At 35.1% G+C, this 17,849-nt stretch overlaps 2 protein-coding genes across 5 annotated transcripts in view; both read right to left on the bottom strand.

The window, feature by feature from the left end:
* Positions 1–736: 736 nt before the first annotated feature.
* Positions 737–8,472, bottom strand: LOC118276418 (cell division cycle protein 20 homolog). Of its 2 annotated transcripts, none has more exons than XM_035594716.2 (10): positions 7,999–8,472; positions 7,618–7,724; positions 6,817–6,984; positions 6,438–6,531; positions 5,834–6,063; positions 3,527–3,673; positions 3,183–3,310; positions 2,558–2,705; positions 1,921–2,120; positions 737–1,388 (listed from the first exon to the last, which is right to left on the bottom strand). In XM_035594716.2, exons 1-10 carry the CDS (start codon positions 8,294–8,296, stop codon positions 1,289–1,291), a joined length of 1,620 nt encoding a protein of 539 aa, XP_035450609.2. In that variant the 5' UTR covers positions 8,297–8,472; the 3' UTR covers positions 737–1,288. The 2 variants fall into 2 exon arrangements, with proteins under 2 accessions (XP_035450609.2, XP_035450610.2); XM_035594717.2 differs by having other exon boundaries at positions 7,618–7,694.
* Positions 8,473–9,689: 1,217 nt separating this feature from the next.
* Positions 9,690–17,849, bottom strand: part of LOC118276327 (apoptotic protease-activating factor 1) — a 35,016-nt gene continuing 26,856 nt past the window's right edge. For all 3 annotated transcript variants that reach the window (XM_050707255.1, XM_050707253.1, XM_050707254.1), the window contains exons 15-20: positions 17,394–17,739; positions 16,868–17,181; positions 14,606–14,743; positions 13,952–14,223; positions 13,415–13,594; positions 9,690–12,903 (exon numbers count right to left, since the gene is read on the bottom strand). In XM_050707255.1, the coding sequence (XP_050563212.1) occupies positions 12,741–12,903; positions 13,415–13,594; positions 13,952–14,223; positions 14,606–14,743; positions 16,868–17,181; positions 17,394–17,739 (1,413 nt within the window). In that variant the 3' untranslated portion in view covers positions 9,690–12,740. The remainder of the gene's footprint in view (positions 12,904–13,414; positions 13,595–13,951; positions 14,224–14,605; positions 14,744–16,867; positions 17,182–17,393; positions 17,740–17,849) is intronic.

The following is a 17,849-nucleotide window of genomic DNA, read 5'->3' as shown; positions in this document are numbered from 1 at the left end:
TGCCAGAGCCAGAGCCAGTACATTATTGCCATTGGACCATACCACACGTCCATAAAATTTCATTATTTGACGTCACTTTAACTCCCAAGTATCAAAGAGCAATTTTTATCAATACTTTGTTTTTAATTCGTTGTATACTCGGTATTCATAGTGCGATGTCTCGTGACATCATTGCGTCTCACTCAGTGTAATTGTGTAATAATTTCTGCGTTCGTAGTAGCGGTTGTAAACAATCTTGTCCACGTGACAATTCGTGGTTAAGTAGTTTTCTATCTTATTGCTCCTGTGGTAAGGTTGAAATTCGTTCTAGTTGGTCCGTATTGTTTGTATTAGCAGGTGAAGTTGTTTGAGAGTGCAAGTGCAAGGTAATTCGATTGAAACTTTCTTACTGGCCTTGAACTCAAGTTCCAAAGTTAGTGTTTAAAGTATTTGGTGATAACAAACGCTTTATTACTTAGTAAATAACAAGATTTGAGCTCGTAAAAAATGTTTAAACTATTTGACTGCCGGCATACAACCGTTGAAAGCAAATATTCCGCTAACCGCCACGCCAGTCACCGGTAATCACAGGTCACAGACGGTCTGTTTCAATTAAAAGAGTCAAAATAATAATTATATCAATCATTCAGTTACGTTATATGCCATAAAATGCCATAGGCAACTTAACTCATAAAACTTAAATAATAAAAATAAAACGTAATTTGGTCGATTGAAATAGCAAAAAAAAGAAACAAAATTTGGGAATGTAGGTAAATCTTTATTTTCTTAATGTAAAAATTACATACATAATTAAAAACATCTTAACACATATTTAAAGTCTTACAAACAGTTACAATAACATGTAGTTGTACAGCCCTTAAACAAGGAAGCCGAGGTAATGAAATGGCGAATTAAAATAAATAGGACATTTAAAGCAGGGAAGAAGTAAAGAGAGAAAGGAATATACTAGAACCAGAAAACAGTTCACATCTGCATTTTACGACCTCAACTTCGCTTGATTAGTCAAAAACCAAACACTTATAACAAAACATACCAAACGCCGCGAAATTGTGTTAATCGTTAACATGAAAAATTCATTAAAAAGTTTATCATTTCAAACTTTAAGTTAATACGCATGCAATGCAAGTAATGCACGTTTTAAGTCAAAAAATCACGAATATTTTATATAATTATAATTTAACAATACCACTGGCACAATTATACAACTTATAGAGTTGTAATTATAATTAATTAAACTATTGTAAGATCACTTTCAGTCAATTAAATAGTTTCAGCTCGTATTATCGAGTTATCTGATCAAAGAATTCATATTGAGTAATGATTTAGCTGCCTTCGAATCGGTTGGTTCTTTCTTTTTGGATGGGTCCAACATGAAGCATTTCCATAGCCTGTAATAAATATAAAATACTAAGTATACAAATGCCAAAACAGTAATCAATCAAGTGAAACATAATAATTTAATGGCCCACTCTTAACAATGACGTAAAATACTCCAATTTGACATCACATTAAACAAGTGCCTGCATAACATCACTGGTTTTTGGTATTTGTGAATATGTCGATATTATAAACGTTAGGTGACCGCACTGCGGCGAAACCTAGGCAGTTTTAATATCGTAATTTTGTGAAACAAGCGGCCGCACATACGATGTCGTGACAAATTTTAAAATAAATCGTAGAATAAAACTGTCGCGGAAGATATTTAATTAATGGAGAATTTAAGGTAGAAAATATCGAAGACGGTGTCGCAGTTTTCCGGTTAACAGCACGCGGGAAAAAAACGAAAAATAAATCTCGGGAATAAATCGTTGTGTGACCAAGAACTTTACTTGGCGTTCTATATTTTGTACAACATTCTACCTCTACAAGCATTTTATGAAAATCGGTGGGTATAGTATTACATAAGTAAATTTAACATACCTGAGTGTTTCATCAGCGCCTGCAGAGAGTACGGTAGTGCCATCGGGTGAGAGAGCAAGATGTAGTACTCTTGCCATGTGCCCGTTGAGCTCTGCAACTCGTGTCATGACGGGGTACTTCCAGATGACGAGCTGGTTGTTAGCGTAGCCGTGGCCGGAGATCAGCTCCTTGTAGTGAGTGCTCCATACGATTGAGCATACCTGTATTGGAAAGATTTTGTAAGATTGGCTTTCGGTTTTTTGATATGTGTAATACTTTCTTGGGCGCTACGGTTACGGTTCGGCGCTAAATTCTTCATAGTATCTATTCACCCTTCTTCTGTCCCTATTCTCCTCTAGATCCTTATTCACCCCGTTTTACCGTATACGTCGATTTCTGCCCTCATCATATCTCAAGTCTTAAACAAAACCTTCATTCTTGATGTAGATTGCGACTCTTATTTTAGATCATAGTAACATATGTTATGTATTGTTTTAGTTAGATGCCTATATTACCTAAAATGAGTCTTATTTCCTAATTGATCCAGCAAACCCATATCGCTAAAAAATAATTTTACTGTCTGTTTACTATAGTTATTGAAATAAAATCAATGTCAACAGATTTGAAATGAATATTTCTGGTGTGTATTGAGTGTTACCTGTGACTTAGTATCGACAGTGTTGATGTTGGCTCCAGTCTTGATGTTCCAGATGCGTATAGTTCTGTCGGCGGTCCCGCCGCCACTGGCCAGTATGCCGGCACTCCAGGGACACCACGCCAGGCCCTTCACTGCTGCCAAGTGCTGACTGCAAGGGAGACAGTATGAGATGTAAGAAGTTGTATTGTAAAACAAATTGATTGTTAAAAAAATCAATTGCTGTTCGTTAGTCTTGCTAAAACTCGAGAACAGCTGGATTTGATTATTTGTGAAAGTCTAGGGAAGGTTTAAAATGTTTGAGGCGGTACGAAGTTTGCCAGGTCAGCTAGTAAAATTATAATTTTAACAATTATGATATCTCTTGTCTGCTATGGACTTACATTATGTGTGGTTAGTAGTTTTTTAAGTTGAAGTTCAAATTAAGTTAATTAATATGGAGTAGTGATCCCCACATTCAAACATTCGTGTATTATGCTTTTCGTGAAAATATATAATTGGCTTTTGTCACATTGTATACCTCATAATTTAATCAAATTGTACAACTGTTGGTTTTTCATGTGGTTAAATAAATAAGCAAGTTGATTTTGGATATAAAGAAAATATCGTCTTTAGTGCAGTAACTTACTTGAACGAGTACAGGTGCTGTGTTTGCGAGTAATGTTGTCCTTGTGCAATTGGCCAGATATTGAGCAAATTGTCGTTGCCGCCCGAAGCAAGACATTTACCATCCGGAGACCATTTCAACCCGCAAATCTGTAGTGAAGAGAAAAATTTATTAATCCTTCAATTATTCAACGTGATGTGTCTGTTTTCGTGATAAACTCAAAAAATATCAAGCAGGTCAATTTTAACCAATATATTATTTTTTGTGAAGTTTTAGGAAAAAATTGGTAACAGTTTTTGTATCACAAGCAAAGGTGATTGATTTGCTAGTAGCTAGTAAGTTATCCAAGTTTATCATTACAATACCTCCTGCGTATGCGCATGTATGGTGGCGACGGCGTGGTCTCTCTGTCGTACGTCGTGGTGCACGATGTTCCCGTCGCGCGCGCCGCTGCTCACTATGTACATGTTCCACGCTAGGGATCCTACGCGACCCGTGTGACCGTCCATTACCTGATGAAAAAAACAAAGAATCACGCACAATCTAGACACACGGCAGTGTGTCCGCCAAGTTCGAGCAAAAAAACCGACACACCTGCCGTGGGTTATATTACACGAACCATTTCGGGTCAAGTTCGACCCACCTATAACTCAAAATCTATTTTATCTACGCATATGAAATTTCTAGTATCTGTCGAGATCTACTTACTTATCTAAAATACAAAATTTCATTAATGTACCTATTGTAGGTCTTGAGATATTGACGTCAGAAAATCGCTATTTTTACTATACACTCACTGACTCACTCACTCATCAAAAACCTAGACCACTTCCAATGGTCGTATTGACTTGAAATTTGGCATGGAGGTAGGTCTTTAGGTCAAGGTAAAGGAAAAAATCTGAAAATGGCCAAGTGTGAGTCGGTTTTAAAAATAATGAAGGTGTAAATTCATACCCCTAAGGAACTAAAACAAAAAATTTATCTATATCTTCCAATGGCTGTACCGACCTAAAATTCGTTACGAAGGTGTGTATTTAGTCAAAGTAAAGTAAAATAAGAAAAAAAGAAAATAAACCTTACAAAAATAAATGAAATCCCACCCAAAACATAAATGTGAAAGGCTGCCAAGTTCGATAATATTGGAATGTTTCGCCTATAAAAGAAGTGAGATCTAAATAAGTACCAAGTTCCATACACAGACCTCAGTTAAAAATGATATAACTTGGCAAGTTTTAATAGAAAATTATATACTTGACTCATTGCGTTTAGTAGGTTTATAACAAAGTGTGTGAAAACTTGCCAACTTGTTATATCTAGACACACGGCAGTGTGTCCGCCAAGTTCGAGCAAAAAACCGACACACCGGCCGTGGGTTATATTACACGAACCATTTCGGGCCAAGTTCGACCCACCTATAACTCAAAATCTATTTTATCTACGCATATGAAATTTCTAGTATCTGTCGAGATCTACTTACTTATCTAAAATACAAAATTTCATTAATGTACCTACTGTAGGTCTTGAGATATTGACGTCAGAAAATCGCTATTTTTACTATACACTCACTGACTGACTCACTCATCAAAAACCTAGACCACTTCCAATGGTCGTATTGACTTGAAATTTGGCATGGAGGTAGGTCTTTAGGTCAAGGTAAAGGAAAAAATCTGAAAATGGCCAAGTGTGAGTCGGTTTTAAAAATAATGAAGGTGTAAATTCATACCCCTAAGGAACTAAAACAAAAAAATATCTATATCTTCCAATGGTCGTACCGACCTAAAATTGGTTACGAAGGTTTGTATTTAGTCAAAGTAAAGTAAAATAAGGAAAAAAGAAAATAAACCTTACAAAAATAAATGAAATCCCACCCAAAACATAAATGTGAAAGGCTGCCAAGTTCGATAATATTCCAATATTTCGAAGCATTCCAATGCTTCGCCTATAAAAGAAGTGAGATCTAAATAAGTACCAAGTTCCATACACAGACCTCAGTTAAAAATGATATAACTTGGCAAGTTTTAATAGAAAATTATATACTTGACTCATTGCGTTTAGTAGGTTTATAACAAAGTGTGTGAAAACTTGCCAACTTGTTATATCATTTTTAACTGAGGTCTGTGTATGGAACTTGGTACTTATTTAGATCTCACTTCTTTTATAGGCGAAGCATTGGAATGCTTCGAAATATTGGAATATTATCGAACTTGGCAGCCTTTCACATTTATGTTTTGGGTGGGATCATTTTTAACTGAGGTCTGTGTATGGAACTTGGTACTTATTTAGATCTCACTTCTTTTATAGGCGAAACATTCCAATATTATCGAACTTGGCAGCCTTTCACATTTATGTTTTGGGTGGGATTAAGAACAACAATATTAAGTGCTAAATCTAAGGTATAATAAGAGGCCAACCAGTTTTTGACTGGCTAACTGATTTGGAGGATGCATGCACTGTGCATGCATGCATGGTGCATGCATCCTCCAAATCAGTTTTTTTAAGGGGGAAAATCATCCAATGTCCCGCCTTGGGTGAGGCGAGAGGGAGTGTCAGTCTCTTACTGACTAAAAACACGTTCTCACTCCTGATTTTCGAGCCAGAGCCCTGGAGAACTTACTAGGTAGTCCGCAATTCCGGATCCTCTTATAACTACTAATGAAGTAAATTATACACACCCTCAACCTCTTAATCTTCTCGCAGTCCCATAGTTCTACAGTCGCCGCAGAAGTTCCTACGGCAAGATGGGATCCGCCGCCCTGCACCCATTGTACTGAACACACGGTTTCCGATCCTTCTAGAGTACATAGCTGTTCTATTTGACCTGTGCCTGCATTCCACAGATAGACCGAGTTGCCTAGAGCTACAGCGAGGATGTTTGATGCGCTCCAGTCTACTAGATTGAGATCTGTAAATATAGGATTTAGAATATGAGAACAATTACTTAGAATATAACTATCTTTCTCTACTTTTAAGAGGTATGGTAGGTGGAGGGTAGCATTGTAATGTAATACAGCAGGTTTATGGTGATAGTCAGTGATAGCTTAACCCGTCGTTGTGAATGTAGATCCACACAAGATAAATAGTATTTTCTATTATGTTTACCAGCAATCAAATGGTTAATAAAGATTGCAGAATAAATACAAAATTAAAGATTTAAATTGTATTTAAAAATTTTAAAGACTTTTAAAAGGTCAAGGGAAAAAGATCATAACATGTCTTGATACAGTTGAGGAATGAAAATGATTTGGAAAGAAAAATTTATATATGAAGAAGACTTACAGTAGTCATCCAAGATATCAGGAGCATCCAATATTCTGTCAGGTGCTTGTGGAATGTATCTAGTTGTATTCTTTACTGACGATGGGACTTTAGCCTGGAATGTTAAACCAATATTTAGAACACAACTGCATATTCATATTTTATTTAACACTTAGTTAAAGGTATTATGAATATTTTAATGTACAGTAAAATAAAAATTAGTTAAGTTAAAATCACAAATATGATTGGAACCCAAAGCACCAAAGTAGGTTGTATAGTAATGAATGAAAATACCATATAATCTAAGCTTTCAAAGTTTTAAGAATAGTAGCCTTAATAAATATTTTCAAAGTATTGTTAGTTAAACTGGCATAAGGTAAGTAGAAGCAAGCAGGTATACCTGTGAATACACAACCCTAAGTCTGTTCTGGTATCCTTCAGGAGCTGCAGGTGCCTTGCAGGTGTACTGCAGGAGTCTGCCAGGCTCCGTGTCTGTTAGAGCTCGTCCTATAGCTTCACCAGCTGCTGATTGGGGAACTTCTTCATTCTTGTCGTCATCACGGCTCATCTGTTTGTGGTTAAAGTGTATTATGTAGCGTTTATTATACAGTTGGTAAGTGTAATGTTTACTTACTGTAAAGTAGTAAGGATGAATTTAAGAACATGATTTTGCCATATAGAAATTAACATAGTTCTTTACTATTTCAAGTAAAAAATGCTATAAGTTTATTTAAATTCCAAATGAAATAATCAAATAGAGGCAGTGCCGGCGTTAGGGGGAGGCGTGATGGGCCGACGGCCCAGGGCGAAAAATTCTGGGGGACGCCGATGCCGCTGCCGATGGGATCCGCAAAAAACGAACACTTGATATTGCTTCCCTCAAGTGGGCGCCACAATATTTTCGCCTGGGGTATCAGTGGCCCTTACACCGGCACTGAATAGAGGCATAACATAACATGATTGAAAGAAAGAAAAACAATTTATTTGCACCATTATAAAATGTTGCAGGCAAAACAAGAAAACCATTTTAAAATAAATAAATAAGCAACATGGCGCATAAAGGCGAGTGCCCAGTTAAAATGCCATAGTCCAAGAACAATGGCTGGAGTCACGGCGCTGATCACCTGATTGCTTACCATCAGGTGATCTGTCTGCTTGTTTTGTCTCCTATTCTATGAATAAACAATAAATCTCAACTTACCATGTAATGGCACAGGTCATAGTTAGAATTACTTCTGGAGGGAATAAACCTGTCAGCTTTATTTGGTGTCTTCGATGCTTTGTTTGGAGTGGGTGTAGTTGATCGACCTGAAAGGTATAGACGGATAACTTTTCCTTCGAAATTGTATGTCCCGCTTCTAAGGTAACAAAACAGGCAAGAATGCAGTACCATCTGACCAAAGCAAGGCTAGAACTTTATCAGGCAATGAGGCAGGTTGAGGCATAACTAACTACTCCCGCTAATACTCTTCAACTATTTGTTTCCCCAGTAAATTAACACAAGATGCCAACTGGCCACAAAAGAAAAAACCATGCTATGTCAACAGAGGTCCTGCCTTTGTTGTTTATTAAACAACTTTACCTGGAGATTTGTTTTTGGACGGTGTCTTCTTGCCCTTCTTGTGCTCAGTGCGCGTTGGTGTCTTGTTCGTAGAAATCACACTGTTGTTACAACTTTGGTTCGCCGATATTGACAACTTTTGCATAGACTGGTTGCAAGAACTCAAATTTACATTGGAATGATTCTTGAACGAGGTACTTAACGGGTTTATGTTTTCACTGTTCGATTTTTTCGCCCAACGTTGAAGAGGGCCTCGAGTTATCGGTCCGTCCATTGTCGCTAAACTATTGATTTCATTTAAGTAATTAAACTGGGCCATACTTCCACTAAATCAATTACTACACTAGACTATCAAACACTGACAATAAAATATAAGCTTTCTCATTCATAAAGTACGAGAAACTCAAAAGAGATAAACCAATTTATTCATCAAAAGAATAAAATCAAAATTCAGTTCCACTGACAGTTGATTCTAAAAAGTACGTTGGTTTTGAAATATTTGAAACGAAATATCGCATAAAATGTTGCCAGGTAATTATTTTACCACTGTTTGTTGAAAACCATAAATAAATTAATAAGAGAAACTATGAATTTATTTATTTTATGTTTTTTTAATGCATACCTTGCATTTTATAAGAAATAAAAAACCTGGTGTCAGATAAGAGATGATTTGAGACATTATAGAAAAAAAAAAAACCATTTATGTATTTTATGTTGTAATCACAATTAATTTCCTTGTCAAATCAATCAAGAATATTCATTTTAACACTAATTATCGAAAATGACATTTTGTTAAATCATTTAAAAGTAGAATATAGGCCAAATTATGATTATTGTAAGGAAATATTTGTCTAGTGTATGGACACACTACAAATGTTGCAATTTATAAAAAAAGTACCTTAATAGTAATTAATTTTTGTAGTTTTTTGTTAAAAATATTGAATTTGATTGTTATGTACATAGATGAATTTATTAATATTTTAGAATCATTTGACAATTTTAAAATATTACCATATCTCCAAATCATGCCCTCTCAGAAAACCGTGGTTATCTCAAAAACTAGAGGCACTAGCTCAAAGATAACGAAACTTTTGTCCTCTGACGACACATCTCCAGAAAGACATTTTCTGATCGGGAGGATGAGGGTGGGAATGACCTTGGAAGAAGTTTACCCTCTTTTGAAATCTCAAACATAGTTTAACATAGGCATTTTTTTTATAATGAACATTTATAATTTTTGAGGATAGGACGGTTCAGCCTCAACCTCGAAAATAAATTTTACCTCTAGTTTTTGAGATATGTGTTGTTTTCCTTGAGGCCGTGATTTTAAGATATTGGAATGTTTTCAACTTTTGAGATTTTAAAACAGGGCAAACTTCTTTCAATGTTTTTCTGGGTGGCTGGCTGGCTTTATGGGTGTCTCAATCATAAAATAATTGTTTTTGTGAGGAGTGTACGGGCAAGACGGTTATGAAATTTTCGTTGTTCTCTAGTAATTAAGATATCTACAGTCTTCTGTCAGGTCGTGGTGTCGAATCATAGCTCCTTGATCGTTGTTCTTCTATTAATTAACGAGATCACTGACAGACAGACTGACGGACAATTCTTTGACGTTTCAGTGCCGTTTAGGATTAATCGAAATAAATGCATAGACTCTTTCAGGTGAAAATGTATTTCTAACACGGGGTGTGGGTTTAAAATGAAACAAAAAGCATTTTTCATATATGTATTAAAAATAAAATAACGTATTATCAAAAAATATATTTAAAAATATTCTCCTTATACAAACCAATCACTACGATAAAATATAATTTCGATGTTGAGGAATTCGTCCATTATGCCGTTTCTCGAGGAACCAGCATAGAAGCGTTAGTTCCCGCAGTTTATTTATCGAGAAATACATAGCAAAACTGGAATTTACGGTAACTAACAACGGCATAACAGGTGAAAACATGTCTGTAGTGAATAACATAAGATTTTTTAAACATTGCATTGTCATTCATCAAAAATTATGCTGAGATTGATTGATAATATTACATTAAAAATAGCATACCATTTATAAAATACGAGTTGAGCATTATAATGGTAAAGTTCCGAAGTTCCAATGGGTTTATTATTATGGACATTAGATTCAAAAGAAATGGTCAAGAGATCACTTTTGAGCAGAATAAAATTGACTTATTTATAAAAGAAAAAGTACCTTTGTATTCTAATAAAAATACTAGGCGGACTTTTGATTCGACGTTTGGCTTTTACGTATACATTGACTACGGTCCTACGGAACTCTACATACATATACAAACACAATTTGGGCGGCAAATTTTTGTTCAACCTTCCTATGCAGTGGTGCAAAAATAAAACTATAATTTTCTATTGTTCACAAAGAAACTAACCACTGCATCTAAGGCTGGAGTCGAATTGAAAGTATTCTTTGTAAAAGAATGTGTTTCAGTATAAAATTACGACATACATAATTTTCCTATCAGTGGCACCCAAAAGGATGCATTGTATTTATCACCATTAACTAATTCATAAAAAAAATCATAATCAATTGTTCATTAATCTAGAGTATTTAAACTGGATAAGGCATGCATTAATAACATAGGGAAATTGTGCGTGGTTGTAAAGTTGCAAAACACGAATGCCGTCTCCAGTTAACATACTCTTTGTTCATAATTTCTTATCACCTAAAACTGGTTACAATTTAAAGTTCGACAAAGTTGAAGTACATCATATCTATACGTATTTATAGTTGTCGGTAAATAAACGTATCAACTACGTGTTAACATTTAAGCACCATTACATTATTTAGTTCATAATTAAAAATATATTTATGTTTAACAAGAGATCTATCATGGACTTATTTAAACATAATTACAATTAAAATATTGAGAATAATTTGACTTCGCTGAGAAGTGGAACAAAATAGCTGATGTAACTGTTCTACTCTCTCGGAAATCTTATCATAGTTTGGTATCTATATGGGCATTAAAATAGATTCCAAATACATTTAACAATATTATGTACTAGCACAATATTACCTATTTCGTCCTCCGGCTCCCAATCTCCTTTACTGGTTAAATTATTGCTTCATAAAGCCGAAAAATGGCACATTACGCGTTAAATATGATTCTCACTGCGAATTAATTTAATTTCACTAATTTTAGTCAGTACTTTCTTCGTTATCATAAACAAAATTATTGCAAACAATTTTCGAATACTGACGGGACATAAAATACATAAGAGTCCCCGTTTTCTTTAATTCATAAGAAAAATAAAAAATGATTTTAATTTACTAAAATAATTTTGGTTCTACATCGTCGAGTTGGTATTAAGTATTAAAATAATTTCAATTAATAATTTCAACTAATGAGGAGATTCGTCCAATACGAATAAATCATACCAAAAGTACTGGTGGGATTAAGATTACAATAAATCTTATAATCTAATAAATGTACTAATGTACTAGAATAACAGTTTGTTCATGATTAACGACTAACATGAAGCAATGTTCATTTGAAAGAATTCTATACAAAATGCACTGGACTAGTTTTGAGAAATAAAGGGAGAATAATCCTAAATAACTTGTCATTTAGGCTCATTATTAATTGGCATTAGATTTACTATTATAGGAATCACAACTCATTACCAAATGCATTATATTGAGTGATTACTTAAAAATATATTGTATTGATTATAATCTCAAAATGCTGCATGGATTATTTGATACAGAGTATTAATTGTTGTATAGAATAATACATATTATATTTATTTACGTAAATTTATTTACTCTAAAATTAACCTTTTGGCTGTCGGTATACGAGACATAATAGAAAACACATTGTGTCTCATATAGATATACGTTTCTACGTACAACGGGTTTAAAGTTCATTTTGCATTGCACCTATTATAAGGAACAAATGTACCTATCATTAAAATACTATACATATTTTCGTTTATAAATATACTAGCTGTACTACTTTAGACCCAAAGATATTTCGAGAGGAATCCAATAAATTTGATCTTTATTTACGTATAAGTACTTGCATTTTAAGTTTATTTGACAACCTGCAATATTGAGCACCAAACTCTAAACTAAACATAGCCACAACAAAAAGTTTAGTAAGAATTAGTTTATACTATTTAAAAATAAATGCATTGAAAGGCAGTGTATTTAGTTCTAAGATATTTCATTGAGCAGATCGTTTTTAATGTATTATTTGTTATGCAAAAGTAATCGTTATGCTTAAACTCATATGGTTGCTATTCATATACTACAGTAAAAAGAAGATTAAATTAATATTCATAATTTGAGCCCTAACTTCATAAGACCTACGCATTTTTAAAGATCATAATAGCACACATTTTCATAATATACTTTAAGATTGAGACAAAATATAGAGGTAGAATTTAAAAGTTGAATAACAGACCCAGGTCAGCTTAGTCCAATCTGTCAAACGATTTTCAACCGTATTATAAACGCATTAAGATTTTAATATATTTACTTACACCATACCCCGAGTTGGTAATATTCCAGTGTAGGGTGTAAGTCCATTCCCATACTAAAGACTACTTATTGAGAATTTGCCAAGCAAAGAGATCGTTGCGTTTACTCGATCAACGACGGCAGTCAACTTTATTGTTTTAGTAATAAAGTCAAAAATTATTTGACAAACCGAAGCAGCTGTATGATCTGGTCTGTTGAAGGGAATAAGTAATGAACATTGCTTCACGTAATATTAGAGTTACGTATAAATTGTACGCTATTTATGGTTCGAGCGCATAACATTCATGATATGGATGTGTCCAGGATTGTCCACTGTGACGAAACATGAGAACTTTTCGTCATGACTTAGCCGCTTTGCGTGCATACCTGATAGTTTGATGCACGCTAGGATTTCTTTCCTTTTTGATCCTTGTTTACACCTGTAATGAAATGGGATGAATTAGTAAAATTGATAATTAATAAATACTCTTCGAAAGCAGAGATGCACATAGAACTAAACTTTTGCTGAGGCCTTAGTATGAGTTTGTTGTACGTTTAACGAGATCGAAACGAGAGCGCGTTCGTACAAAGAGAAGATGTCATAACTGGGTCATTTTATGGGGAGTGCAGGAGGGACGCTACAACTATCGGCCTTATACTAAAAAAAATGTTGCCAGTTGTCTACCTACACCTTTTGTCACAGTGCAGTGCAATAATATTATGGCATCTCCTCTTTGTACTTCCTGTTTCATGGGAAGAATGAAAAAAAAAAAAATCAAAATTGTTTTTCCAATCAAATTATCTGGTGTTAGAAAAATAGGCCCTGTCCTATTTTCTACGTTTTGGGAAAAGTACATCTACAGAAGTCCTTCATAACGATCTGTTTTGAGCCTCATGTTCAAACAAATGTGATATCATAGCAATATAACAAATATGGAGGATGGTACTTACGTTTTTCCTTTCCAAAGAGCTTTCCAGCACTGCTGCGGTAGAAAGTCTCCGTCTCCGAAGAAGAAGTTGCGCTTAGGAGAGTTGGGCGAAGCGAATGAGGTGGAGTTATCTAGACTCGTATTGGGCGTCTCACAACTCCTCTCTAACGGACTGCCTAGTGGCGTCATCACATTGTAGTTCCTGTAAACGAACGTTTTAGGACGTTACTTTCTTCAATGTTTATGATGTTTGAAGTGAAATCTTATAAAGACGAATGATTAAATAATAAATAGGACTTTAATTACTGTATTGTTTTTTATTTATTTTGCTAACTGAAAGCGTATAAAATCTAAGTAGACATAATATCATGTCGCCAAATTGAGCTATTTTATTGTATAACGTTTTACAGATATCGTGGTGAGGATTTGAAAAATTAGAAAACCCAATAATAATTTCCCCTTTGCCTTAAAAGTTACGCTTACTTGAAGCACTTATTGTACAATTTACAAATTACGCGAACAAAACATTTCGTATCAAAAACTTCAAAACACAACTAACCTCTTCCCAAGCTTAAATTTCTGCGTCTTCATAACGTGCGTGATATTCCACCAAACAATCTCCGTTGCCATGGTAACCAGTACCAATGGCGGCTGTTCAGTGTCTACGTCATCATCTTGTGACGTCGACAAGTGATACGGTGTCAGATGCGGTGATGACGTCATCGAGTTGCGGTTTGCACGTTCAGGGACGGGCGAGAACGAGCACGAGTGGACTTTGGACTTGTGGTGCTTTAGTAGGCATAGTTGACGTCGAGCTCGGACGTTCCATACCTGGAATTTATTTATGAATTTTATTGTTTGTTAATATAAATTTTGTATAAGGAATATAAATAACGTTTTTGCAACTAAATTCTTGAAGGGATGAGACATGTGTGCAATATATCTAACACTTTTGGCCAGTTATGTTACAATACAAGGCCCATGTAATAGGAAGCAAGTCTACTGGTGACCATGCAAGGCACCCTAATATGAAGAGGAGACCTGTAATCCAGGTGGATTGTCAAGAATTGTTGTTGAATACATTAATATTAAATATCTCGAAGCTACACTTTGGAATGAGCACCTAGCTTCACTGACAGACAGACTGACGGACAATTCAATTTGACGTTTCAAAAGTGCCTAGTTTAGGATAAATGCTTTGACTTTGACTTACCACAACATTCCCAGAGTCGAGTCCGAGTGCTAGAATGTTCCCGTCCGAAGTGAGATCGCAAGACACAATCACATTGTTCAGTCTGTAGTCTTCAATAATCTGTAGTTTCACTCCATCATCAATTTTGAGTTCAAATGTCTGGAAGATGTAACTATGTTATTAATAAAATATGTTATATACAGGGTTAAAGGGTAAGTCGACCTAAATCCTTTAAGACGATAGAATGTTGACTGATTTGCAACCCCATATCCCAAACTTAATCGTTTAAATTATCGGCATTTTAACAACATGATGCTTTGTGGCTAAATTTTGTTTTTACAGTAGATTAGTTGCTTTAGAAAACTAAAACTGTTGAAGCAGTGTCAGACGATCGAATGTTAAAAAAAGTAAATAAATTTGTGATAAGTTATTTTTCTTTGTAAGATATTCAAAAAAAAGTATGACAACTGTTCTGCAAATGTGCGTTAAAATATCTACAATTCTTCAGCTTTCTGATAAGGTATAACATGATAGGGAATAATTTAAATTCTTTGCAAAACATCGATGAAGTACTACAAGGTAGTAATAAGAATATCGATAATTAAGCTTCAAATTTAACTTGAGTCAGATCAAAATAAAACAAACTGGTTCACTTCATTTAAGGAGTGTAAGTGGAAAAATCATCCAATGTCTTTGACGAGAGGGAGTGTCAGACTCATACTGACTAAAAACCACCCCCGGTAAACCCGCTAGGTAGTCCGCAGCTCCGGATCAGGCATCAGCCCTACTGGGCTCCATCTGTGGTGGTATGATGGCTCTTTGAGGCGCGCGCGGAACGCTACGCGTCGCACGCACGGGTCTGGTTCTGTTCGGGCGGTGAGCTACCCTTGCTCGCCGTCCGCAGGCCCGCACTGGACACTAATTATCCCAATAAGTGGATCGGGAGAGGCAGACCTGTACCGTGGCCAGCTAGAAGTTCAGACCTGACCCCTATGGATTTTTATGTGTGCGCCTCAAAGAGCCATCAGACCACCACAGATGGAGCCCAGTTGGGCTGATGCCTGATCCGGAGCTGCGGACTACCTAGCGGGTTTACCGGGGCTCCGGCTCGAAAAGAGGAGAAGGAACAGGGTGGTTTTTAGTCAGTAAGAGTATGACACTAAGGTGGGAGAAGACATTGGATGATTTTCTCCACTCAAAAAAAAAGCCACTCCCTGACACTCCTTCTGAAGTGAAGTGAACCAGTTTGTTTTATTTTGTTATCTGACTCAAGTTAAATTTGAAGCTTAAATATCGATATTCTTATTACTACCTTGTAGTACTTCATCGATGTTTTGGCAAAGAATTCAAATTATTCCCTATCATGTTATACCTTATCAGAAAGCTGAAGAATTGTAGATATTTTAACGCACATTTGCAGAACAGTTGTCATAGACTTTTTTTTAAATATCTTACAAAGAAAAATAACTTATCACAAATTTATTTACTTTTTTTAACATTCGATCGTCTGCTACGACTCAGTTGGTACAGTTATTTACAGTTTTAGTTTTCTAAATAATAAAGCAACTAATCTACTACACAAAAAAGTAAAAACAAAATTTAGCCACCAAAGACAAAACAAGGGAGAAATAGTCAAAAAAATGGGAAATTTTATCAAAAAAGTTAAAATGCCGATAATTTGAAAACGATTAAGTTTGGGATATGGGGTCCCATGGTCAAATCAGTCAGGAATGATGTAAACTATCACGTCTTAAAGGATTTAGGTCGACTTACCCTTTAACCCTGTATATAAATAATTATATGAATTTAAAAAGTAGAACGGTGATGGGAGAGTTGAATACATTTTTTTTATATATCCTACTCTTCTCGCTTGTATAAGGGCCTACATATTTGACCGAGACCTGAACCTTTTAAACTGCGATCTTGTGATGTAGAAGAATATTATCATTTAATACTTTATTAATCTAGATCAGTAGGGTTCCAACTGGTGATCCGCAGAATGCAATATATGGTCTGCGATTTATGAAAGATACACAAGAGAACACATAGTAAAAATACCATGTTTAAAGCTCAAATAAAACGTCACAATCTGAGAGGATCAACTGATTATAATAATCAAAAAGTCACTATTTTTATAAGAACGAATCTCACAACTTTGGAGAAAATCTTATGTGGTAAACGTAATAGTAATAGTGATCCCTGTCCTAAGAAAAATGTAAAAAAATAGTCCTTGATCAACAAAATCTTGGGAAATATAGATAAGGTTAATTAAAGCAAACATACCTGAAATGTACTATTCTTCTTATCACAAATAACAAGAACATTATTTTGCAAAGCGGCCGAAGTAATATAGACATCAGGCTGTCTTCCGATCAGTATTGTTTCTACATTTAAATTCTTGCTCCACAATTTGATGGTAGCGTTAGACTCCACTGTGATGATGCCCAGGTCTGGTACTGAGAAACATTCGACTAGACAACTGCCCTTACAAAGGTTTTTGTACTCTTCACTTCGGAAGATCCTGCCTTGGGAACTTAAGCTTGTTTCACTGCTTGAACTGGACAGTTTTTCTGAATAACCATTTTTCTTAGGAATACCTGAAATTGAAGTATGGTATTAGTAGGTGAAAATAAGTACCTATAAGTTTTTTCATAGGTTGTCTTCAATTATTTATTTATCTGTTGGTTAATACCATTTGATTTGAAATACAACTTGAAATCCAATACTTTTTCCAAAAAGCTTTTTTTAAATAAGATGAATTTATAAAACGTGAGCTACAGATGAAACACTGTTTGTAATGACAGCTTACCCTGAATATCATTAAGTATTTCTTGCGAACCAAGACTATTGTTGCCTCGTCGCATCATTTCAGGTTTCCAATCTCCATTAGCCGTTAGTTTATAGGCCATAAGGCACGTGTTCTTACCAGCCACAATTAGTAAATTCGGATCAACGAAGTTTAAATACTGCACTGGGCTATAAACATCCATTATTGGTACAGTTTCCTTAGTCCGTAGTGTGTATTTCTTCACAATACCGGATTTTAGTCCGTAAATGATATACTGATTGCACGGTGAGATTTTCACTCTTGTAATACTCTCTGATTTATCGGATCGCTCTGTGATTTCTGTTAGGACTTTTCTGCCGCGCATTACCTGGACAGGGCGAAAATATAATGTTACACATTTATTTTGATACGCGATATAGTGAGGCGTTTTAATCGAAAATTGTTTTATGCCAGTTATATACAATACAATCAGGCGTT

This window comes from Spodoptera frugiperda, chromosome 31 (genome assembly GCF_023101765.2).
Source record: "Spodoptera frugiperda isolate SF20-4 chromosome 31, AGI-APGP_CSIRO_Sfru_2.0, whole genome shotgun sequence".
NCBI classification, from domain to species: Eukaryota; Metazoa; Arthropoda; class Insecta; order Lepidoptera; family Noctuidae; genus Spodoptera; species Spodoptera frugiperda.
The sequence above is the reverse complement of the archived record's forward strand: the minus strand, read 5'-3'. Positions and strand labels throughout refer to the sequence as shown.